Here is a 26,279-nt window from a genome sequence, read left to right as displayed (position 1 = left end):
TTAAAACACAATTTTCAAGAGCACTTTGCTCCCAAGGTTACAAGTTACGGCCTTCCAAAGGCACCCATCAATATCACACAAATACCGTATTTACGCGAATAATACCCGCCCCCGAATAATCCCCGCACCCTAATTTTAGAAAGGTTCATTGTGAAAAAATTAAGTGAACAAAAATTCCTTTCATTGAAGGAGTAACATTGGCATAAACAAACATTTCATATCACTCTGAGAGGTCGATGTGGTCTTTACGCAAATATGAACGTGTAAATCTACGAATATAACTGCTTTGCCTAAACATATTTGAGAAGTACATTATCACTGCTATGAAATATATTTGCCATGAAAATGATTAAGTATGGTAGGCCTAGGTATTTCATTATTCTGAACTTGCATTAGGCTCGATCCCCCGTAGATCAAAACATATGTTGTCTCTTGCATCACCACTATCCTCTTCTAAATTACTTACAAACTCATTACACACCACGTCTAAAATACATTCCACGCGTGATATTTTCTTTACGTGGATATTAACACGACCGGTGGTGGATAATTCTTTTCCGTGCAATGTAAACAGTTGAAACAGACACACTAGCGAACTCGGATGTTAGTTTTACGATATGGTAAAACCTCGTTAATTCGAAGTCGTTGGGGCACAAAAATCGGACTACGAATTACGTTACTTTGAATTAACCGTCAACTCGTACTTCAGAAATGCCAACCCTTCCCACGTCAGAAACATTTTAAGATCCGTTACTGCATGCAATTAGCATTGATTCACAGTTTAAACCTTTCAAATGCAATAGAAAAGAACTTTCCGACTCGTTGGCTGAATGGTCAGACTGACCTTCGGTTCAGAGGGTCCCGGGTTCGATTCCCGTCCGGGTCGGGGATTTTTAATAGTTTCTGATTAATTTTTCTGACTTTTGAGACTGGGTGTATGTGTCTGTCCCAACACTCTCCTCACCATATTCAGATAACATACCACACTACTAACCTCCACAGAAACACGCAATAGTGCTTACATCCCTCCATATAGGGTTGGCGTCAGGAAGGGCATTCAGCCTTAAAACAGGGCCAAATCGACATGTGCGACACAGTTCGCACCCACGACCCAACAGGTGTGGGGAAAAATGGTAAGAAAAGAAGATGGAAAAATGCAATCAAAAAGAACTATTTCCAAGATGTATCCGGCAAGGTGCATTTGCGTATTCAAATAACGCACTTAGATAACTTACTGACAAACATAACCTCACTCAACGAAAGGAAAAATTCAAAGACGAGAAGTCTATGTTGGCTCCCCTTGTGCAAGTACTTTATTCATTTGATTACCGTACTGTATGCATTTTTAGATGTCTTGTATTTGTACGGAAAGTACCTGATGCCCTTAAAACATCGTGGCTTATCAAACTTTCCTATGACGAGGGGATCAGGTATTTTGTTTCCGTCTGCATTGCAACGCAGTACAGTGACTCCATCTCCTTTTAAAAAGTCTGTTTGGGCTAGGCATAAAAAACAATGCAGTTTCATTGGCATTGACAATATTGTTCGTTGAGTACGAATTGATTATAATTATGAGCCACGCTGTTTCGCCAAATGTCATCGCCAGAGAGAATCGCCAGTGCTCACGGATTCTGCTTCTTCACACATCGCCTGTTCCATGATAATGTGGCGTTCCTTAAAACGCTGAGTACAAAAGAATTACGATTTCACTCAAACTTAGTAGCTATGAAACAAACTGTCAACACACCGAAGTGAGTGAAAGTGCGGAAAGCTACCCCTGCATGTTCTGGAAGACGCATTCTGTCGTGACAGAGAAATTTTGAATTTAAGTACTGTTTTAAAAAATGTAAAGGCAGTTTTAAATTAAAAGTCTGATTTGTTTTCCATTTAAATATGACATGAGGCAGTCTTCTTCCGTCTGTGGTTACACAAAGCATAACTTTACACCCAATATTGAAAACTAGGCGGGCCAGGAGCGTGTTAACAACATTGACGCAAATCAAACCCGCACCCCAATTTCATGCCTCAATTTTTTTTTAATATGCAGGGATTATTCACGTAAAAATGGTATATTTTACATTTAAAGAAAAGAGCCTCAATGCTCCACAATTCTACCAAGGATACTATGCTCCCAAACCCTTACAGCCTACTCAAGGCAACGATTAACTTTTACAATTCGGATAAGATCGTCTTTGCTCAATAACTTTTACACTTTCAGGCCTCTCTAGACACAACCTACAATTAACAAGACTCTAGCAGTTGTATTTTAAGATATAATGCAGGGGTATAGAGTACCCATTGTACTGAGCCTTCATGAAAAAGTACAGGTTAAAGTTACTAGCCCAAAAATAAAAATGTATGGTGGCTGAAACTTGCGCTCCTTGAAATCGTAGATTAAAACCTACTTCGGTTAGTGGCCCGACGATGCAGATGCTAATCCCATACTACTAAGGTGACTAGATGGACAAGCTAAGTTACAAGGTTACAGATAGAAAACAGTTACAAAAACATAGTCACCTCAAATACAACTTGATAGGGAACTCGAGAGGGTGTCGCACTCTCTATTCCCGAATTTCAGTTAAGTACTCTTGATTTACTCGAACTTTTACATGAGAAGAAAGAAAAGTTTACATTTTGGGAGGTGGACTGTTACATAGTTAAAGATTGGAACCTTCCCCTTGAGTCAGCTTGCGGAGATAACTACTGAGATAGAAGAATGGTGGTCATTACCTTAGCTGATGTTCTGCCTGCACGATGATCATTAAGACAAGTTCACTCGAAAAAGTGTCAGCTTTTATACCCGAAAGGAAGGTTCGAGAAGGCTCTGGACTAAAACCAGACACACTCTCTCATTTTTATTGGACAGTCAAAAGTTAAGAAGCCTATGATTGGTGGCAGAAAAATATACACAAAATTTCTGATTGGCCAGACTCCAAAGCTGGTGGGATGAGTAAGAAGTGTTGCAAACCTTAAAGTATCAAAAACGAAGAAAGTCAATTCAGTTCAGAAAACCTATAACCACAAAATTTCTTTAAATTTCAAGTTATTCCACTTTGCACATAAGTTCTTAAATAGAGACATCTATGGAGAAAATTCCCAACTTCTAGAAATAGCTGTTCTAAACTTTGATAAAATAAAAAAATAGTCAGTTTAGGGAACTTTGAAATAACACATTACTTCATCATTTTAATAGTGATATCTGTTGATCAACTGCTTGCATTAGTTGTTTCAATTTTTATGTGATAAGTAGCGTTCTTCAAGGTGATTCATTTAAATGCACGGGGTTGAGGTGTACCTCCCGGTACAATAACAACTCTGTTCCGTAGAAACATGTTGTGAATTTCTCTCATGGAATTATTTTCAACGTGAGCAGTGGCAGAGTTCTCTTGGTAAAAGTGCAAAGTCGATTAATTCTCTGAGAAATTAGGGATGGATGGTATTCATATTAATAACAGAATCAACTGTTGTATGATTCTTTCACCCGTAAATACACATGGCAGGGTCTCTCTTATAAAACCCAGACCGAGCACACAGTGTTTGCACTCTTCGTTACAGCAGCTGCCTCAGCTGCACAGCCGCTCTGCTTTAAGCATGTATACAATCTTACATAAATTTTATACCTTATAAAAGATGCTGGAAGCATCATCCTTCATAATGAGGGACTTCAAAAACACCATTAGGATTTTCTGCACACCAATAGTGAGAGTTATTACTGTTCACACGATGTTAGATGAAACCAGGCCTCATCCGAAAAGAGGTCGAATAAACGACCATTCAGTGATGTGAGATACCACTTACAATTTCTCATTCTTGTGGCTGGATCAGCAGGTTTTAAACAATGGGCCCGTGTAAACTTGTACCGTTTGGTGTGTAGCTCTTTGTGCAGAAGAAACTAAAACCTCTATTTTGTGCTAATTTTGTGAGTGATATAATTGGTGACCATTCAAAATTTACACCAATGATGTCTAGCTTTTCCTGTTTGTGTGCTCGCATGTGTTTTATTGTGCACTGAGCTAGTTCACGTTGTGAATCTGTGCTCAGGAAGGTGGCAGTTCACCAGGAAATTGCTGAACACCCGTCGAGCCAACTGGTATTTAAAATTACTTTTACATACGAAAATACAAAGTTGTCTCACCCTGTTAAGAGTTCAGATTCAGACTGGTTATTGGTAGGTCGAACATGTGCACACTCCTAACAAGGTCAAGAACTATGCGCCCGCCTCCCATGCAGCTGCTTAGGTCTAGGAGAGTAGAAACACTGCTGAATGGTCTGGGTTTATAAGAAAGACCCTGTATACACAGATTTTTGCATGATGGAGCACTTCATATATACAAAGTCAGGTTTAACATTTGTTGGTTGTATACCTATTTCAGACTCCTGTGGACCTACGTACAGGGTCATCTGGTTGAAGAGCATGTGCCTTGGTTTTTTTAAATGTTTTTGTAGTGTAATTTAGTAGCCTTGGGCACAGACCCATAATTCCCACATGTGCAAGACTACAAAGTGATTTTTAAGGAAAATTTTCCGAACAATGATCATTGCTGTTGAATTTTTCTTCAGTGAGAACCCTAGACTCCTTTGCTAGTTTATTAGGTAGGATACTTCTAGGTTCCTGAAATTTATTATTAAAGTTGTGGTCTGTTTTGAAACAGTCTTTGAACTTAACAAGCTGACTGAGTTAACTCCTATGAGTTGGATTTAGGAAATTCTCCATTTTTCTGTTATTGTTACAGTTGGTCACATTTAATTCATAACACAAGATATTTTGAAGAATAGAGGAAAGTAATTTTCTGGAAGTACTGGTACTTCTTTCTCCTCATGAACATCATACATTCTTTTGGTTTAGTTCTTCCGCAGAGTATGGTTAGAATGATCTTAATGTACCTTTATGATCCTATTCTCATTGTATGGTACTGTTGGCAGTGAATTAAACTTGTCGCATAAATCACAACCCCGGACTATTGTAATTTTCACAATTCTATGCCTGGTAAATGCGAAACCATACTATATAAGTTTACGGCATTCCTTTAGGTTTATGTGCATCTAATTTCATCACGCATAATTGAGAAAATACTGCAAATTTACAGTGGAAGAACTACCAGTACTGAAAATTACATACGTAGGATTTATGTACTTGTTGAAACTAGTGTACAGTATATTCTTCTTTGTTCTTTCAATTTTATGACTATGCAGTCAGGATCACTAGCAGTCCATCATCCAGATCTCTTTGAAGGGGCTGTTTGGACCTTGCACTCCACCCAGTACTTCTTTGTGTTCCAATATTCGTGCCCTTTATGGTGCTGAAAATTTTTCAAGTTTTTCTTGACTGTGAGGCAGATGTTTGTGTCCTGGATACTTTATCATTCTTTGGTACGTTAAATTAATTATTTTGTCAAATAATTATATAAATATAAATATAAATAATATAAATATAAATAGTATAAATATAAAATTAATATAAATAAAATAATGAAAAATTACTAAGCCAATATTGAACTGTCTATGGTGAAATTTTGACAAACTCTGGTTAAAACTGATAATACATCAACTGTGACAAATTGTAATTGTACGACGAAACATCATTTCTATGAAATGTTACTTGTGCCGAATTATAACTATGACAGATACATTGTGGTGAGTTTTCTGGATCAAAGAACAAAATGCAGAAACACTTGTGAATAGCTGAAGTACGACTGTAACATCAGACATGTATGAGGTCAACCGGGAATGTGCGCTCACACAAAAAAAAGGCTGGGGTATATATTGTCTTATCCTTCCAGTATGGGGAGGTCATACATAGGAAGAACACTGCACATTCTTGAGTAAAGCCTATACGATAATAACCCTCATTCAAAATGCCAGTCACAAAAGTTGGAATGTCTGAAAGAGCAGATGTTTATAAGTCATTGATAATTTTCCTAGTCGATGCAACTCCTTAAGGAATTACTTTAAAGTTGTATTTATTTTTGCAGAACGAGAGATGGCAGTGGATGGAAGTGGTCATCAGCCTATAGCAGAAGAGGCCATTCCCACTCTGAGCTGGCCACCAGAGACATTTGATCCTACATCAGGGGATGAGGATAGTCTCATGGGCCTTGCAGCATCAAGCACACCAAACAACAAGCCTACAGCCAGCGGTGAGTTATACTGTACGTACTTACAAAATCTCATAGAAGTTCATTTGCCATTTAGCATTACTTGTATTACGCTCAGATTTTTTTAAAAGCAAATTCTTTTGGGGAGAGAGGTCTTCACTCCTGATCTCTTCTATCCTGAAAAACTTCTAGGTATCTTGAATATCACCTTAAGCACACTTTGCTAAATTAGAAAAGGAATCGCACGCAAACTAGTTGTAGTACCCAGCCATTTTGAATATTCACTTTTAAGATTAGTATCACCTTTTAATTATGTGTGAAGTGAATTTTTGTAGAGTTCTTTATTGTGATGATAGATGTTTTGCAATGTATTCTGTAGTTCTAGAGTTGGTATGTGTTGAATTCTAAATTTTAATTATTTTGTTTTGTGTTGAACCTCATCCTTGTGGCAGCCCTGATTGTTTGGGAAGTAGCTGATGCTTGCAAATAAATGCAGTAGAAGTCCAATATAGCGGGAATTCATAATGGTGAAAAATTTATTCACTATAACAGATTGCCATTATATCCAGTTTTTCGTATGTCAGGAATAAAACCCATACACAACAAAATCCATATGAAACAGCAATCGGTTTGAACAAAACTTGTGTTTAAGCGAATAATGTCCACACTACGGCTTACTCTTCTTGGTTATTTTTTGAAATCCGATTCTATGTGAAGTGTGTGTTTAATTTCATTCTGACAAAATTACAGCATCACTCCAGAGGCCTTCGTGGCAAATGTTCCAGTTTTCTTTTTCAAACAGTATCACCTAAACTAACCTTATACGTATCATGAGTACATATTTCAAGGGCACATAAAGAAATGGTGTATGTGCATGTTCAGTCATCAGCCCTAAGGCTGGTTGGATCCTCAACAGCTCCGCCATCAGCTGTCATAGATGGCCTAGGCATCACTGAAGAGGAGTACTAGGGAAATGAGGAGTGAGGTAGTTTCCCGTTGCTTTCCTCGCCGAGCCAGAAGTTATTACATATCAGTCTGCCAAGCCCACTGAAAGGCATGCACCAACCGACCCTATGAGCAACATTTTCACACCATTCATAGCAGGGACTGGCTGCATAAGGACTGGCATTACTAGCATCGCTCATACCTCAGTCACTTTCATATTGTCAAAGCCAAGGGTAAGACAGAGACAGATCAATGAAAGTAACAAAGTTGCTCTAGCCTAAGACTTGGTGCACTGTAAACACTAGGTCCCGCAGCAAAGGCAGAAAGAAATGATAACGTCCTTAATTTACATGGAAAGCTGTCTTTCCGACATTTATCTAGATGCGAAAAAATATAAACTATTCTCTGAAATCAGTAATGTACTCTGCCTTCTTGAGGTGCATCACATTTTTACTTAGTTTCAGAGTAGAGTATTAAAATTGAGCGATCGTTTACTTAGCCTTTATCTCTATAAAGAGTCAACAACTGCTATCCACCACGTTACTTATGTATTTCTTACGAAAACATTTCTCCTCTTTCATTTCTAATTTCCTTTACGGAAAAGCAGTTGACGGATATTGCTGATCTACTCAGACATCGCCTTCGAATGCGTTATGTTTTGCCTGGTTGCCTTTCGTATCATTATTTATAAGTTTAATTTCCGTTTTGATTGGATGCACGTATATCGCCTTCGAATGTTGATGAGAGAACTCTCTAGTGGACATAGCAAGGAAACGATACCGAAGACAATTGATTGCATGCAATATAATCACTGGATGTATAAATACCGATAACGAAAAAATTTGCACACACTTAATCATGATATAGATGTTGATTCCCATAGGGAATCTGAAATGTTTGTCCTGAATGAGTAAATTTATAATACCAGTATAAATGGTTCGTTATTGGACATTATAAATTTTCCAGCTAACTCGTTCTTGGTTGCCAGCGTTTCGCCCTCGTGTGCTAGGGTGGGCTCATCAGTTGGCCTCCACGGTATGCACTAGCCAGCGTATTGGTAGGTGTGCTAGGTACCAACTGATGAGTCCACCCTAGCACACGAGGGCGAAACGCTGGCAGCCAAGAATGAGTTAGCTGGAAAATTTATAATGTCCAATAACGGACCATTTATATTGGTATTACACACTTAATCACTCGTAATAACGGTTGTGTCAGTGATAGGGCTCTCGCTGTAACCGAAGGATAATACACTGTTTAATATGGGAATTTTGAAGGGACAGACAAAAACTGTCAGTATAACTTGGTTCTCATTGTATGCCGTACTCGCTATACGGACTTCTACCATAATGCTGTATGTATTCCTATGTTGTGCTATACATATGATGTGCACGATTCCAACTGTCATTGGGACTGTTGCCAATCAGCCTTGCGACCCTGAAAACAGTGGATTCAACACTAATCTTGGTCATTTTGGACATTTTCTTTTTCACCCCTTCTCACCTCCCATGCCAATGGAGGCTGAACTTGGACTTAACACATTCCAGTCTAACTGCGAGCAGCAGCTTTAATGATGTTCAAGTCACACTGCGAGCTCATAGAAAGAGTTGACAATTCATTAAAAATCAAGAACAAACCATGCACCCATTCTGACGGCTGCATCATGTTTCTTCATCTATTAGTTACGAGAGTATTTTAACAGATTGCAGTATTACCTGTGTAAGTCAGAGAAATTACGATATATTTGACGAGTGTGTATTAGTACGCAAGAACCTCCTTTATCTGGATTAAGTGGCATCGTAACCGTTTCAAATTATCGAAAATCCGGATTATCCGGAAAACAAAAAAACAAAAAACGGTACATGTTATATAATCTATTAACATAAGTTGTGCACAAAAAAATAAGGACACTTCTCTTAAAATTACGACTGTGTTTTATGCACTAAAATAATGTGTGAGTTTTTTCTGTTTTGCATTTGTATAGCGTTTTGCACGCTGCACGAGACTTTTTATTAACATCAATTCTGCTGGCATGGTTTTAGTCTGGGATTCTAAATAGGCCATCAGTTTGCCCAGTTGCATTGTTGCCTCTCCATGAGTCATTGTTTCTTCTGATGGAGCGCTGGTTTCATTTCGAATTCACCATCACTCTCGTCATTACCTGCCGAGGAACATTCATCTATCATTATACCGTACGTGAATTACAGTCATTTTTCAACCTGTCATTTACGTTGTTCTCATCTATGTCTGAGCATCTGGGAATGCTTGCAAATTACAAGTAACAAGTAACTAATCTCATTTTGTTCCGTATTGAAGATACAATAAGGAAACTCTTTCATGATTAAAAATATTGCGTCCACCTATTCAATACAAATATATATTTTCAGTGGTTAAATTCTACATAAATTAAACACACCAGTTAGGGACATGTTTCATCCTAGTTATGGGCATCTTCAGCCTATATTAAACTTAAGGTCAAGAATTAAAACTATACCATTGGAACTTATATCCGACGTGAAACAATCAACTTTTTCATTACCAGATGCTCAAACAAACACAAAGAAAACAGAATCATGCAAATAGCTCCTCTAGGTACAGAGATATTTAAAAAACTTAATCCTTACAAATGCCCAGACCACAACGGCTTAAGTCACATTCAGAATATCGCATTTCTTCTCAGTGAACCCAAAAAGTATGGAATCAACACTAATATTGGCTTTTTCTTATTGTTTTTACGTCCCACTTCCTCCTCTAGTGGTGCTAGGAGTGTCTTACCCCCACAGCATTTTTTTTCTTTTGTGTGGTAAGTAATGGATGACAAGTATGGTTGAGATCTCAAGCTGGAACATACACACAAGTTCATAACTTCAATTCAATTTCTCTCTCAACCCTTCTTGCCCCCGTGCTGATGGGGATTGAACTTGGACTTAACAACATCTGGAAACTATGGATTCGACACTAATATTGATCATTCACAATATTATTTTTACATGTCACACCCTCTTTACCCGCACCCTTGGAGTGTTTCATCCCCACAGGTGATTTTTTTTTTTTCAAATGGTCATGTATGTCATGTACGTCCTGATCAGATCATGAGTCTTAAGTTGATAATGGACCATAACAGGAGAAGAAATAGAGATATGCTGATAACATTTGTAGATTTTAAGAAAGCTTATGATTGCATCCATAGAGAATCTCTGTTCAAAATTTTAAGACACCTTGGACTACACCCACCCCAAATTAATAAACATGATAAAATTGACACTCCACTAACACCAAATCAGAAGTGAAGTTTAGGGATGAAACATCAGAGACATTTGAAATTAAAACTGGACTACGACAGGGAGATGGGCTTTCACCACTATTATTTAATTGTGCTCTAAAAATGGTAATGAGGGAATGGTTTAGGAAATGTCCCCCCAAAATAAGTCACATTCAGAATATCGCATTTCTTCTCAGTGAACCCAAAAAGTATGGAATCAACACTAATATTGGCTTTTTCTTATTGTTTTTACGTCCCACTTCCTCCTCTAGTGGTGCTAGGAGTGTCTTACCCCCACAGCATTTTTTTTCTTTTGTGTGGTAAGTAATGGATGACAAGTATGGTTGAGATCTCAAGCTGGAACATACACACAAGTTCATAACTTCAATTCAATTTCTCTCTCAACCCTTCTTGCCCCCGTGCTGATGGGGATTGAACTTGGACTTAACAACATCTGGAAACTATGGATTCGACACTAATATTGATCATTCACAATATTATTTTTACATGTCACACCCTCTTTACCCGCACCCTTGGAGTGTTTCATCCCCACAGGTGATTTTTTTTTTCAAATGGTCATGTATGTCATGTACGTCCTGATCAGATCATGAGTCTTAAGTTGATAATGGACCATAACAGGAGAAGAAATAGAGATATGCTGATAACATTTGTAGATTTTAAGAAAGCTTATGATTGCATCCATAGAGAATCTCTGTTCAAAATGTTAAGACACCTTGGACTACACCCACCCCAAATTAATAAACATGATAAAATTGACACTCCACTAACACCAAATCAGAAGTGAAGTTTAGGGATGAAACATCAGAGACATTTGAAATTAAAACTGGACTACGACAGGGAGATGGGCTTTCACCACTATTATTTAATTGTGCTCTAAAAATGGTAATGAGGGAATGGTTTAGGAAATGTCCCCCCAAAATAAGTCACATTCAGAATATCGCATTTCTTCTCAGTGAACCCAAAAAGTATGGAATCAACACTAATATTGGCTTTTTCTTATTGTTTTTACGTCCCACTTCCTCCTCTAGTGGTGCTAGGAGTGTCTTACCCCCACAGCATTTTTTTTCTTTTGTGTGGTAAGTAATGGATGACAAGTATGGTTGAGATCTCAAGCTGGAACATACACACAAGTTCATAACTTCAATTCAATTTCTCTCTCAACCCTTCTTGCCCCCGTGCTGATGGGGATTGAACTTGGACTTAACAACATCTGGAAACTATGGATTCGACACTAATATTGATCATTCACAATATTATTTTTACATGTCACACCCTCTTTACCCGCACCCTTGGAGTGTTTCATCCCCACAGGTGATTTTTTTTTTTTTTCAAATGGTCATGTATGTCATGTACGTCCTGATCAGATCATGAGTCTTAAGTTGATAATGGACCATAACAGGAGAAGAAATAGAGATATGCTGATAACATTTGTAGATTTTAAGAAAGCTTATGATTGCATCCATAGAGAATCTCTGTTCAAAATTTTAAGACACCTTGGACTACACCCACCCCAAATTAATAAACATGATAAAATTGACACTCCACTAACACCAAATCAGAAGTGAAGTTTAGGGATGAAACATCAGAGACATTTGAAATTAAAACTGGACTACGACAGGGAGATGGGCTTTCACCACTATTATTTAATTGTGCTCTAAAAATGGTAATGAGGGAATGGTTTAGGAAATGTCCCCCCAAAATAAAGATTGGCCGAAAAATCAAAACAAATTGCCTGAGTTTCGCTGACAATTTAGCATTACTAGCAGTGGACATAAAAAAGAAGCTAAAACCCATATGTCAGAACTTCAAAACATTGCAAATAAAATTTGCCTCAAAATATCATTTGAAAAAACAGAAATTATGCCCCAAAAACCAATACAACTAAAAGAAGTTACCATAAATGGTAATACAATCAAAATAGTAACTCAATTTAAATATCTTGGAGAAATAACACGTAACCTAAATGAAAAAATCTCAATCCAAACAAGAACAAATAGAGTAGCTAAAGCACAAAAATTGACGTGGGATACCTACAAAAAGAAATGTCTATCAATAAATACAAAAATAAAACACTACAACACGGTATAAAATTGGAAGCTACATATGCAGCAGAAGCACTTTTTCGTATGAATAAACAATCAAAGACTGACAGACTTCAGAAAATTGAAAGGAGGATTGGAAGAACCTGCATTAACAAAAAATACCAGAAAGATGGACAGTGGCGGTTAATATCTAACAAAGTCGTGTACAAAGAGCTAGAACCCATTACAGATACTATGCGTAAGAGGAGACTGGAATTCATTGGACATATCATGAGGATGCAGGATTCGAGACTTCTGAAACAACTAGTACAACACAATCTCGTCTCAAAAAATACCACAACAGGATGTAAATGGATCAGAGAAGTAAGAGAGGATCTGAAGGAAATAGGCCTTACAACAGAAGACACCACAAATAAGATAAAATTTAATACAAAACTCAAGAATACAAACTCCGCTTTACCCTTACACAAAACAACCCGACAACACTCATATTTTCAACTGAGGAAAGGGCATGAAGATCGGAGCGTCTGAAGAAGTACTGGGAAGACCGCAAAGCCCGAACAATCCCTTCAGAGAGACCTGAACGACGGACTGACTAAAGTGATCCTGTGTGGTCATAAAAGAAGAAGAAGAAGTCGTGTATACAAAGTTTGGTTGAGAGCTATGCTGGAACATGTACATCCTTAATCTTGGTCATTCTTAAAATTTTCCTTTTCACCCCTTCTCACTAACCCCCACCTCATTGCCAACTGGGAGCTGATCTTGGACTTCAGTAGCTTCCAGTGTCACTATTCATCTCAATGACCCAGAAAACTTTTGATTCAACACTAATTAATGTTGGTAGTTCTAGATTATTTTTACATGTCGCCCACCCCCACCCCCACCCCGAACCCTAGGGGCGCTAAGGAGGTCTTTCCTTCACAGTGTTGGAACATACTCACACAACCACATACATACATGCTTAAACACACACAGGCACACACACCTATCAATGCTTGATGCCTCATTTCCATGTAATTCCTAAGAAAATTTAGAAAAAATATGAAGCAAATCGGTCCAGTAGAACGGACTTATGGCAGTTGTTTTAGGTTTTTATAATATACAGATTTTGCACTATGAGAGCCATAAAATGACAGTGGTTATGAGTGGACTATAAATTATATTCTTCCAGCAGATTTAGATTTGTATTTGATTCCTTGTTTGAAGTACTCCTCCAGTTCCAGTTTGCAATGGATCAGGGAAGTCACCTTGTCTCAGTGAAGAATTTGGAATACTTTATGCAAAATGTCTTATAAAAATGCAAGTTAGTTGTTTAAAATTCAAGGTTTCCAAGTAGCATTAGTCTGCCTCTGGCTGTATATGAAGGATCGGGGGGAAAAACAGGTAAGTCACTTTTTTCTTGAAATTGAGATATTGTTACAGTCCGCTTCAGAGTGATCATGCTCATCTATTGAGAGGTCTGAAATGGAAAAAAAGCAGGCGAGTCAGGAGAAATTAGCACTCAGAGTTTCGCTGTAAGGGGAAAGAACTAGAGAAGTCAAGCGCAAAAAGGAAAGAAGCAGGCAAGTCAATGATGCCTCAGCTGGCCACGAGAGGGCAGAGGAAATATCGTGGCGCTATCTGTCTTGACTGTGTTTTCTGTGCTTCCCTCAATTTAGTTGATGTGTTGTTTTGATCATCCACGAGTTTATGGTTATATTGTGAGCTCTGTGTTGCGAGTGTGTGTTAGCGGTTATGGCTTCCAGTGCTGATGAACTTGTAAAACATGAAGCAAAAAAATTAAAGATTACTGGACGGATGTCAGAGGTGAACAAGAAACTGAAACTTTCTACCCTTGAACCTGGCCCCCCTTGTCATTGTAAACGATTTGACTGTTACATCACGAGTGAAGGGGACAGGAAAGAAATATTATGCCAATTCAACAGTCTACAGTCTCAGAATGAACAAAATAGGTATATGGGAGGGTTTATTACGGTTATGCCTCTGGTGCAAAAAAAGGCCGCGGAAAGATGAAGAAGTTGCTCAGTTTCGCAAAGCTAGCTATGCTTAAAGAGTGCGTATTGGTCGAGAGGTGTTGGCAGTTCAGGATGTTCAGGTATGTGCGAAAGCATTTTGTGCAATTCATGGGATAAGCAAAAATAAGCTCTACTATCTGCAGAAAGGTGTCTGAAATCACATGGATGTGCACCAGTGGATAAAAGGGGTAAGCATTCTACAAAACACAATTAGATAAGGCAATTGTGACTATGATTGAGAATCACATTACAGTAGAACCTCGATAATTCGAAATCGGTTAATTCAAAATCCCACGTAATTCGAAGAAGCTCTCGTTCCCGAAAACATGAGATACAGTTTTGCATGTTATTTAAATTGTTTAATTCGAAATACGGATAATTCGTAATTCGAAGTACAATGTCGGCCCCATTACCGATATTCAGACTTTTAATTCGAAACTGCCTTTACATTTTAAAACAATAGTATGTTACAGAGTAATTTCAACTCGAAATTTATACGCGTCATAATAGAACGCGTGTTTCGGAACATGGAGTGGTAGCTTTCCGCACTTACACTCACTTCGGTGGGCCTACAGCGCGCTTCATGATTGCCAAGTTGAATGAAATCGGAATTATTTTGTATTCAACCTTTTAGGGAACGCCGTAACATCACGCAACAGGCAGTGTGCGGGAAAACAAAATGTGCGAACACTGGCGATGCCGACAGTTGACAAAAAAGCGTGGCTCATATAATAAATTCGTAGGCACCAAACAATACTGTCATTGCCGATGAAACTGCATTGCTTTATTTTAATGCGAGCCCAAACGGTCTTATGGTTTTAAAGGAGAAAGTGTCAGCCAGGAATCGTACAAGGGTCGGGGATGGGGTCATTGTAGTGCGTTGACATGGAAGCGAGAAACTTTATCCCCTCGTCGTAGAAAAGTTCGATAAGCTACAATGTTTTAAGGGCGTCGGACACTTTCCATCCCAGTACAAAGCATCTAAAAATGCAAACAGTACAGATATCCAAAAAATAATGCATTTGCACGGTGGAAGCAGCATAATTTATCCTTGTCTTTGAATTGTGTGATTGTTTTTCTTTCGTTGCGTGAGGTTATGTTCGTCAGTGATTTATCCAAGTGCATTATTTGAACATTGTAAATTCACCTTGTTGGATACATTTCGGATTGAATTTATTAATGGGTCTTTGAATACTTTGTGACGCGGCAAGTGTTTACATTTCTGAAGTACGAGAGAAGTGCCATGGAGGGAAATCGTACAAAGATAGAGTCATAGGAAAGTTTGATTTTAAGGGCATCGGGTACTTTCTGTGTCAATACAAGGCATCTAAAATGCATACAGTATAGTACTCCAATCTCCAATGAATAAAGCACTTGCACATGGGAGCCAGAATAGATTTCTCCTCGTCTTTGAATCGTGCTCTTTTTTTTTCCGTTGCATGAGGTTATATTTGCCAGTGAGATATGAAAGTGCATTATTTGAATACTGTAAATGCACCTTTTTTGGATACATTTTGGAAATAGTTCTTTTTTTATATCATTTGAAAGGCATAAACTGTGAATCAAGGTGAACTGCATGCAGTAACGGGACTTAGAATATTTCGTAATGCGGCAAGGGTTGGTACTTCTGAATTGCGAATTGGTGGTTAATTCGAAATCACGTAATTCGAAGTCCGATTTTTTAGTCCCAACGACTTCGAATTAACGAGGTTTTACTGTAAAAGTTTCAGAGGCCATCAGAGTCACTACAGCCTCAAGGACTCCAAGAAAACATACTTGCCGGGAGATTTAAACATTAAGAAAATGTTCAGTCTTTTTAAAGAACTTCATCATACCACGACTGTGTCTTATGACACATATCGAATGATTTTCAACAGGAATTTTTATATTTCATTTGGCCATCCTCGAACAGACACTTGTGCAGAGTGCCATAAATTCACTGCAAAACTCAAAACTCTGAAGATGGCGAATGATCAAACATAGATTGATCGTTTAACGAAGATGAACATTCATAAGAAAAAGGCTCAAGCATTTTATGACCACAAAAGGAAAAGTAAGCTCTTGGCAAGGAAAACTGAAAAGAAGGTGGCTATCTGCATAGACTTTGCTAAAAATGTATCCCTGCCACATGTAGCAACCAATGACAATTATAAACGACAACTGTCAATGTATTCGTTCAGTATCCATGTTCTTGCAACAGGCCAATCAATTTTTTATATCTATCCAGAATGTATTGCAAAAAAAGGCCCGAATGAAGTGAACTCATTCTTGTTTCACTTCATCACACATATCATGGATGAAGGCACTGAAGAACTCTCAATTTTTTATGATTCCACAGGTGCTCAGAATAAAAACTATACTGTCTTCTGCATCATTCATAATGTAACACAAACAAATTGCTGGCCTGAAGGACATCCAACTTACATTCCCCGTGCGTGGCCATTCGTACTTGGAGTGCGATAAAAATGTCGGCTTATGGAATGTAAAAGCGTGGATGGAAACACCTGAAAATTTCAAAGAAATGGTGAAAGTGACCAAATGGAAACCATCCCCTTTCACTGTGATCAGCGTTACCCAACAAACGGTGCTGGACAGGAAGACAATGTTGGACTCAAAATATGCTGCAAAATGCCCTTTCAAAATTCAGCCTATTAAGGTAATAGCTTCTGCATCCAGCCACAGCCGTAGCTGCAATATCGCATGACTTAATACCGAGAAATGCAAACAGGGATTATTAGGGCACCACAACAAGGTCGACCACTGAAGGATGGGCTGTTTGAACTTCCCACTTCAGGTTATAATGGTAAGTTTAACTTTTTTTTTTAAATACTTGTCTCCTAAAACATAAATTTGACGCAATATACTGAGATATTTCTGTCCTTTATTCTAGGTCTCCTCCCGATTTCCAAAGAAAAATTCAAATATATACAAAGTCTGATGAAGTTCTGCCGTCCTCATGCTCGCAAGTTCTTCAGTCAGCTTCCTCACGACTAGATGATGCGAGTCTGTTCCACTTGACTTACCTGTTTTTTTCCACTTCAAAAGTGTACTTTGATAGGGTTTTGTGCAATTACACCATTCTGGGAACAAACACGATGCCTAGAGCTCTGATTCCATTTTTTCTGGAAATCAAAATAACTTGATGTGCTGATACACTGATGTCACAACAATTTAAACATTAAAATTGCTTTTTCTCAAGTTTTAAAAATATTGACTCTCCTGCTTCTTTCCCCTGACCCTTCATATCATGTTAAATCTGCCACAGTAGTTGTATCGGATTTGTTGAAAATACTGAATGGAAAAATCAACACTTTATCTAAAGGAAAGGTATTTCTTTAAGAAGTTTTGAGAAGGAAAAGCATTTTTGAAATGAATGGTTGGGAACATAGTGGAATGTAAAGATCTTTTATAATTTACTAATTTGCGGCCCATGTTCTTGTTTTTTTTTTTTAGGTTCAGGATCAGTACCACTTCCCAGCAATCCCTGTGTGGTGGATCCTGCTGAGCGTAAGAATAATGCGCTAGTGGCACTGTACATGCTTTGTGAGAGCCAAACCCTGTTGCCGCATCTGAGATCTATGCTTACTGCCAAGTGAGTATTGGTACTTTCATCATCATTCAACATATGTTAACTCTTCTGCTTTAAGTAGGATCTTAAAGTTTTTAATATAGCAAGTCTTGCAGTCCTGCAAGTTTGATGCTGTTAATATTTTTGCAGTTCTATTCCTGGCAGATATACTTTCTCTTGTGAATTATTGTTTTTTCAGGCAAGATTAGTTAATACTAAACTAAACACTATCTTAGAAGTGAAGCTTCAACGGTGTGTAGAATTATTAAGTTCTTTTTCCGGGTTGAACCGTGTTTTTTTCTGTATATTGCGTACAGTTTTGCCTTGACAAACAATACTGCAATATATTCGAAATGTCAGCAAACTGTGTGGAATGTACAGAAAACAATACGGTTCAACTCGGGGAGGAAAAAAACTTAATAAAACTAGACGCTACATCAACTAAAAAGCAAAAGTATTTCATGAATATTTATAGATATTAGATTCAACACCCTTGCCAGAAGTGAAGTAGCCTTCGATGGAGGCCATAGAGTAGTGGTAGCAAAAATGAAAGTAGGACAAATAACGAAAATGAAAGAAGAGAGAAGAAAAAAGGTATGTGAAAAAAAGCTGGGAGTAATTTACAGAGGAGTTGGAAGAGGATTTGTATAGCAGCAAAAGGATAGTATATGGACTTATAACTAGGAAGAGAAAAGAAGTCTCCTGTATACAAAGCAGATGAAAGGGAAAGGAGAAGTGATAACACGACCAGAGGAGAGGAGGATAAGATGGACGGATTTCTCTGATGAACTCTCGAATGTGAGAAGGGCTGTAGACAAGATGATGTAGAGTGTGGGGAGACAGAATGCGAGAGTGGAATAATAATGGGAGAAGTGGATACTGCAGTGGGAAAAGCAGCACGATTGAATGAATTGTGTGTGGAAATAATAAAAGCAGCAGGACATGTTGGTCTACAATGGCTGTATAGGTTATTTGGAAAGATCAGTTCCACATAACTGAAGTAAAGGACTAATAATACCTACATGTAAGAATGGGGACAAGAAGATCTGTGATAATTATCGAGGAATCACTCTCATCTCTTGTATCAAAAATATTTGAAAGGATACTAGAGACAAGAATGAGCATAATAGACCTATAGCTCGGATCCTTCCCACCACAAGAAATATGACTTAGGCCATCAGTGCTGAAGCAGCAGAGTTCCAATGTGAAATCAGAAGGTTGTGTGTTCAGATTCCTCTGGGGTCTGGTCAGCAATTTTTTGTTCTGTACTTACTATATCTTCCAGGGTTCTTGTCAGTTTGTCTCGATATTTACTTAAAGAAATGTGTTGCAGGGATGCCCAAGGTCAGACACCCTTCATGTTGGCTGTATCTTCTCGTGCCTACCATGCTGCCCTTACTCTCTTGGATACGATTCAGCGGGTAGCAGGAAAGGATGATGGCCAGAGGAAGTCGTTGATTGCAGAGATGGTTTATCCATCCGGATCCAGTCCTGATGACTCACCACTCCACATGGTGTGTTGTAATGACACGTGCAGCTTCACATGGACTGGTGCCGAGCATATCAACCAGGTAAGTTGTAATACAGAGCAGTGTGTCTCGAGTGATCGTAGGAGGTCCTCCTTAACCCATTGAGGCAGACATTGTTGGCACAATGAATATGCCCTGCAGCAGGAATTACTTGAACGGAAATTTCTGTCTACAACTTCATATTGTCATTGGTTTCTATGGCGATCATGTAAGAAAAATCTCATCGCCTAGGAATTCTGAAACAACGTCAATAACAGTAGGATTATTTCCTAGCCTACGTAACACACTAGCATTCACTCCACGAACTGCAGAACATGGAATATGTTTTATTTTGTTATCGTCCTGCACCCATGTCCAGTCCGTTGGCACATTTATGTCACATTTATCTTTTCTTTACTCCTGGAGATGTTGACAGTTGGTGAAAAAGCGTGGCTCATAATTATAGTCAATTCGCCATCATTAGAACTAGAACTGATACTACTCACTTCACTGTTACTTTCATCGAATTATCATCACTTTCAAGCAAAGATTAGATTTCTTTTTCTTTCAGCCGCAAACAAGTTGCCATGTCCGTGTACTTGTGTCCAAGTCGAAGACTAACCACTTGAAAATATCAAATGATACCAAATTATCGTAGATTATCGATATACCGTATTTGCCCTAATAATCCCCGCATATTTAAAAAAATGTATTGAGGAATGAAATTGAAGTGCGGGTTTTGGTTGCATCTAGGTTGGCATCACACTCCTGGTTCACGTAGTTTTCGATGTTGGAGAATAAATTTTTCGCTGTTATGAATTCTCGCTATAACGGACTTCTACTGTACTAGTCTAGATGAATGTAACAATTTTCAGTTAAGTAGGGGGCCTTTGTTTATTATTTCAAGTATTTGCGTGTCCTGTTCTACGTTGGCGAAATTATGTTTAGAATCGTATATGCTGTCCTGCATAGAATCTATTGTATTTTAAAAGCGTTAACATGTTCTGAATATTGCCATTGATGCTTTCACAGCCCGTGCTTACAGACATGATTCTGTATAGGCTTTTGGCCTTATGCCGTGTCAAGAAAATAATTTGAAATTCTTTAGTTTCACAGAGAACTGTGCCTGTGTCATCAGAAAAACAACTCAACTGTCCACCAGAAAGGCTTTTTAAGAAGCCCTTGTCGTTTCTTGTTTACTTTCCATAATGCTACTTATGATTCATTGTTTTACCGGGCAAGTTGGCCGTGCGCGTAGAGGCGCGCGGCTGTGAGCTTGCATCCGGGAGATAGAAGGTTCGAATCCCACTATCGGCAGCCCTGAAAATGGTTTTCCGTGGTTTCCCATTTTCACACCAGGCAAATGCTGGGGCTGTACCTTAATTAAGGCCACGGCCGCTTCCTTCCAACTCCTAGGCCTTTCCTATCCCATCGTCGCCATAAGACCTATCTGTCGGTGCGACGTAAAGCCCCTAGCAAAAAAAAAAAAAAAAAGGATTCATTGTTTTGTAAGACTTCTTTTGAACTATAGTAGAACCTCAATAATTTGAAATCTCTTCTAATTCGAATCAGCTCTCCTTCCCGGAAACATGAGGTATGGTTTTGCATGTTATTTAAATAGTTTAATTCGAAATATAGATAATTCGTCATTTGAAGAACAATGTCGGTCCCATTACCTAAATTCATACATTTAATTGAAAATTGCCTGTACATTTTTCAAAAATTACAGGGTAATTTAAATTCAAAATTTATCTGAGTCATGATAGAATGCTTCCTCCGGAACGTGCAGGGGTAGCTTTCTGCATTTTCACTCACTTCGGTGTCTCTACAGTGTGCTTCAAATGTGCTAAGTTTGAGTGAAATCTTAATTCTTTTGTATTCAGTGTTTTAAGGAACACCACAGTATCATGTAGCAGGCAGTGTGCGGAGAGCAGAATCTGCGTAAAAGTGTGGCTCATATAATCAAGTCATATGCACCGAACAATATTGTCAATATATAGAAATAATATGAATCACCACCTTATCAATACACTATTTTATTTACTACCAAACTGGTAAATAGGGTCAATACCGGTTTCGACCCTATTTACCAGTTTGGTAGTAAATAAAATAGTGTATTGATAAGGTGGTGATTCATATTATTTCTATATAGTGATACCAATCAATACGGATATGAAGCTTATAAATAACAATGTTGTCTATGTCGGTGAGACTGCTTTGGTTTTTTTGATGCCAAACCCAGGCGGATTCGCGGTTTTAAAGGAGAGAGGTGCCAGTAGGGAAATCGTATTACAAGGCTGGGGATCATTGTTACTGTGTTGCAATGCACACGAAAGCAAGACACTTCCTCCCCTCGTCATAGGAAAGTTTTTTAAGCCACGGTGTTTTCAGGGCATCGGGCACTTCTTGTGCAAGTACAATGCATCTAAAAAATGCAAACGGTACACTAATCCAAAAATAAAGCATTTGCACAAGGGAACCAGCATAATTTTTCCACATCTTTGAATCGGGAGGTTATGTTTGCCGGTGATTCATCCAAGTGCATTATTTGAATAATGTAAATGCACCTTGTTGGATATATTTTGGAAATAGCTTTTTCCATAGCATCAGTAAGGTTTAAACTGTGAATCAAGGTTATTGCATGCATTAATGAGTCTTAGAATATTTTGTGATGCGGCAAGGGTTAGCATTTCTGAATCACGAGAGGAGTGTCGTGGTGGGAAATCGTTCGAGGATAGTCACTGTACTGTGCTATAATGCAAACAGAAGCGAGACTTTCTTCCCTGTTCATAGGAAAATTTGATAAGCCACAATGTTTTAATGGCATCAGGTACTTTCATTGTGAGTACAGGGCATCTAAAATACATACAGTACAATAATCCAATAAATAAAGCGCCTTCACAAGGGAGCCAGCATCACTTTCTCCTTGTCTTTGAATCATTGTTTTGTTGTTGTTGTTTTTTTCTCTCTCTCTCTCATTGCGTGAGGTTATGTTTGTCAGTAGGTTATCCAAGTGCATTATTTGAATACTGTAAATGCATACATTTTTTATGTTGGATACATTTTGGAAATATTTTGTGACGCAGCGAAGGTTGGCATTTCTGAATTACAAGTTGGCAGTTAATTTAAATTCACGTGTTTCAAAGTCAGATTTGTGCGTCCCAACAACTTAGATTTAACAAGGTTTTACTGTGTATTACACTGAAGCACATTCTGGGACTCTCACCTTGTTATACATTACATTATTTGAATGTCTTTCATGACAATATTCTACAAATTTGTAATTGTATTGTAAAGGCTGTGCACTAAGGTACATAAAATTCATAATTACAGACGGAAGTATGGCAGATGTAATAAATGTGTAAAACAAAAATGTTACCCCTCAGTGTTGTGCATGAAATTGGGAAATGCACATTTATAAAAGATTCCAACCTCTTTTTTTTTTTTTTTTTCCAGGACATATTTGAGTGCCGAACATGTGGTCTGACAGGTTCCCTGTGCTGCTGTACAGAATGTGCCAAGGTATGTCACAAGGGACATGACTGCAAGTTGAAGCGTACCTCTCCCACAGCATACTGTGACTGCTGGGAGAAATGTAAATGTAAAGCTCTCATCATGGGACATCAGGGCTCTCGTTACGACCTGCTGTGCCGCCTTGTTACAGAAACTGACCTAGTCACCCAGCCTAACGGGCGGTGAGTCTTCATTTTAAGTATGTTTTTCTGTGTACCCTGTACATTATATTTACAAGTATTTTGGTTCTTTGAGGAAATTCCACCTTTACAATTCTATAATTATTTATTTTCTATTCAGAATAATGGCTAAGGATGTCTCTTGAGGGGAGACCAACACCTTTGACCAACCAAAAATGCAATTTTTGCAATTTATTTTTTTAATTTAAAATTGAACTTTTCTCTTTATAACAGTACAAAAATTTGTTTTTATATCTACAATACTTTCGGAGTTATGACCAAATACGTGAAGCCCTGTCACCCAAGCAAGCCCTTTATTGGTAAGTTTGTTGCTCATTTCCCGTAACTTTTACTTTTTAGAACCATTTCCCTGATAACTCTGGAAATGTTTAACATGAAATTTTGCAGGCATGTATATTTCATAGGGAAGAAGATATACTAGAATTATTGAGCTAGCTTCATTGGTTAAAATTCCCGACCCTCCCAGGAATCGAACCCGGGACCCCTGTAACCATTTAGCCATGGAGCCAGTTTGTCATTTAGTGGCCATCTTCAGCCACATAAAAATTAAACAGATTGTGATAACTAAAATATATCTATTCCAGACAAAGACAGTGTTGTAGAAATTCCAGATTTACTTCTTTACCCGACGTCCTAAGTCAACTTAGACATATTATGACAAGATGATAACCATAATTTTTGTTATTACAGTAGACATCCGTAATGCAGTAGAATTCCATTAGTCCGGCATCCAACAGTCTGGAACGCCTGATGGTTTGGCACCATCCCAGGATTTTTTAATCGTTCCTTTTCTTTTTTTTTTTTTTTTACGTTTGTGACAGTTAAAGCGCGCGGCGCTGTTAGAAATCACCCGGAAGTGTCCACTACGCGTCTGCTACTGTTAGACACAATCGGCATTGTTGACTGTCACCACACACAGGTTCAGTTCATTGTGTTGATTGCGAGCAGTTTTCGCTGCAGTATTGCTCCTTGCGATCTAGCCGCAAACTACCTAAATAAATTTATCACCTTTGTTGAGTGTGATATTAATTATAATGCCACTGAACTTATTGATTTACATATCATCAGAAATAACTTTTATGCCAAGCGACAACGATCTTGAAAACAAAAAGATTCAAGATTTTTTAAGTCACACTAAAATATTGTAAACTGAATGTGTTGAATGAAAATTTGGTGCTGCCCTAATTTTGAGCTAAATTTATTAAACTAATGGTTCTTCTGATCAACATTTTACTGCAAAACGCCTTGTTACAGCTGTTTTCGCTGTACGCCTTAACCTATATCGTAGTAAGAGGTATCGCCCGGTAATCCGGCACCGGGCCGGTCCCGAACATGCCGGACTATCGGACTTCTACTGTAGCAAGTATTCATAACAGCGAAAAAATTTACTCGGTATAATGGATTGCTATTATATCCATTTTTTTGTAAAAGTTGGGAAAACCCCATACACATTAAAATCGGTATGAAACGGCGATCATTTTGTTCAAAACTTGCGTTTTTGCAGACAATATCCACACTACGGTTTCCTCATTTGTTATTTTTCGAAATCCGATACTATGTGAAAAAGTGAATGTTTAACACTTTCCGGCCCGTAGCGCCCGAAAGCGCCCGTCTTTTCATTTTGCCTTCCGGTCCTTAGCGCCCGAAAGCGCCCGGCCACATTATCTACTGACGTCTGAGATCTTTGCGATAGTTTTGTATTATTTTTGGTAGTGAAATGTTTATAAGGTATTTATGAACACGCAGTATAATCTACAAGGCTTGAAAATAAAAGAAGAGCGATAATCTGTCTTGAATTTCAGCGCGCGCGGGTCAGCTGTTTCATTCGTAAACATGGCAGGATTGAGTGCTGCGGACATTGAAAACAAGCTGAATTTAGGCGAAGAAAGTGACACAGAATCGTTGAGTAGTGGTGGAAGTGAATTTTTAGTAAGTGAAGAAGATATCAATGAAGATAATTTTAGTGATATCAGTGATATACAGTGAAACCTCGATTCTCCGTTTTTCGAGGGACCATGAATATAAAACGTACAACACGGGAAAACGGAAAATCCGGGAATGAATGAAAACCATCAACAATTTGGCTAAACATCACAAAAATTAAATATGTATAATTATAATCTTACAAAAACTTCTAAACCAAAACAAACTACAGCCCCAGTGGGACTTTGCCTGCCAAGCGACCGCTGCTCAGCCCGAAGGCCTGCAGATTACGGCGAATCCTCTCGGCAAATATTCCTGGCTCTGTAGATCGGGGTCCCATCTCACCATTAGATAGCTCCACAATTAAAGGTATTCACGTAGGCTGAGTGGACCTGGAACCAGACTTATATCCAGGTAAAATTGCCTGACCTGGTTGCAATCGAACCCGGGCCCTCTGGATGAGAGGCGGGCATGCTAGACTGCGAAACCGCATTAATTACCGGTACACGAGTTCAAAATCTCGGTACTTTATATTCAATTTTACAGGGGAATCTTCATCAGTTTCCCGTGAAAACTTCTTTCAGTTCAGCAACTTTGATTAGGCTGGCCAAACTTCGAAAAATCTAATAACGCCAAGCCAAACGACAATCGACCACAAGTAGTTTTTAATTCTCTCATCTAATAAAATAAAGCACATTAGATACAAAAGCACCCAAAATGATGGCAAAATCCGTTCATTTCTTAATCTTTCATTGTAATTTGGTCTCCGGTATACTGTTCGTAGTCAGTTTCTGGAAATCTCGTACCGCGCAAATTAGGCCTACATCGACTTTTAAAGGTTATGTTGAACTCAAAAACATGGTTTCGAATGTAAGTATCGATTCTTAAAAGTTCTCGAATGCATTATATCAAATATTATATTCAATTCTGCGCGTCACAAATCCAATCAAATTGGAAATATAAAAGAAATATAAAAACTTCAGAAATTACGGTTATTCGTGACCCTGAGGTCATCTGGAAAGCGCGCTCGCTGCACATGTCAGTACGAGTTTGAAATGATACCAATCATTTAAAACGTAACGTGCGCAAATAAAACGACTGCAGTTTTTGGTATTTTAACACGAAAACTTAAAATTCCCAGTCTTACATCAGGACCTAAACAGTAATAGGCAATCCCAAGACCTCCCATG

General features: G+C 38.3%; 1 protein-coding gene across 4 annotated transcripts in view; it reads left to right on the top strand.

Moving 5' to 3' along the window:
* The window catches only part of hyd (E3 ubiquitin-protein ligase hyd), a 544,651-nt gene that overhangs the window by 225,859 nt on the left and 292,513 nt on the right, over window positions 1-26,279 (top strand). For all 4 annotated transcript variants that reach the window (XM_067158035.2, XM_067158036.2, XM_067158034.2 and 1 more), the window contains exons 17-20: window positions 5,973-6,137; window positions 17,831-17,969; window positions 19,279-19,516; window positions 22,910-23,148. In XM_067158035.2, coding sequence (XP_067014136.2) covers window positions 5,973-6,137; window positions 17,831-17,969; window positions 19,279-19,516; window positions 22,910-23,148 — 781 coding nt within the window. The remainder of the gene's footprint in view (window positions 1-5,972; window positions 6,138-17,830; window positions 17,970-19,278; window positions 19,517-22,909; window positions 23,149-26,279) is intronic.

Source organism: Anabrus simplex, chromosome 14, assembly GCF_040414725.1.
Source record: "Anabrus simplex isolate iqAnaSimp1 chromosome 14, ASM4041472v1, whole genome shotgun sequence".
NCBI lineage: Eukaryota > Metazoa > Arthropoda > Insecta > Orthoptera > Tettigoniidae > Anabrus > Anabrus simplex.
The sequence above is the reverse complement of the archived record's forward strand: the minus strand, read 5'-3'. Positions and strand labels throughout refer to the sequence as shown.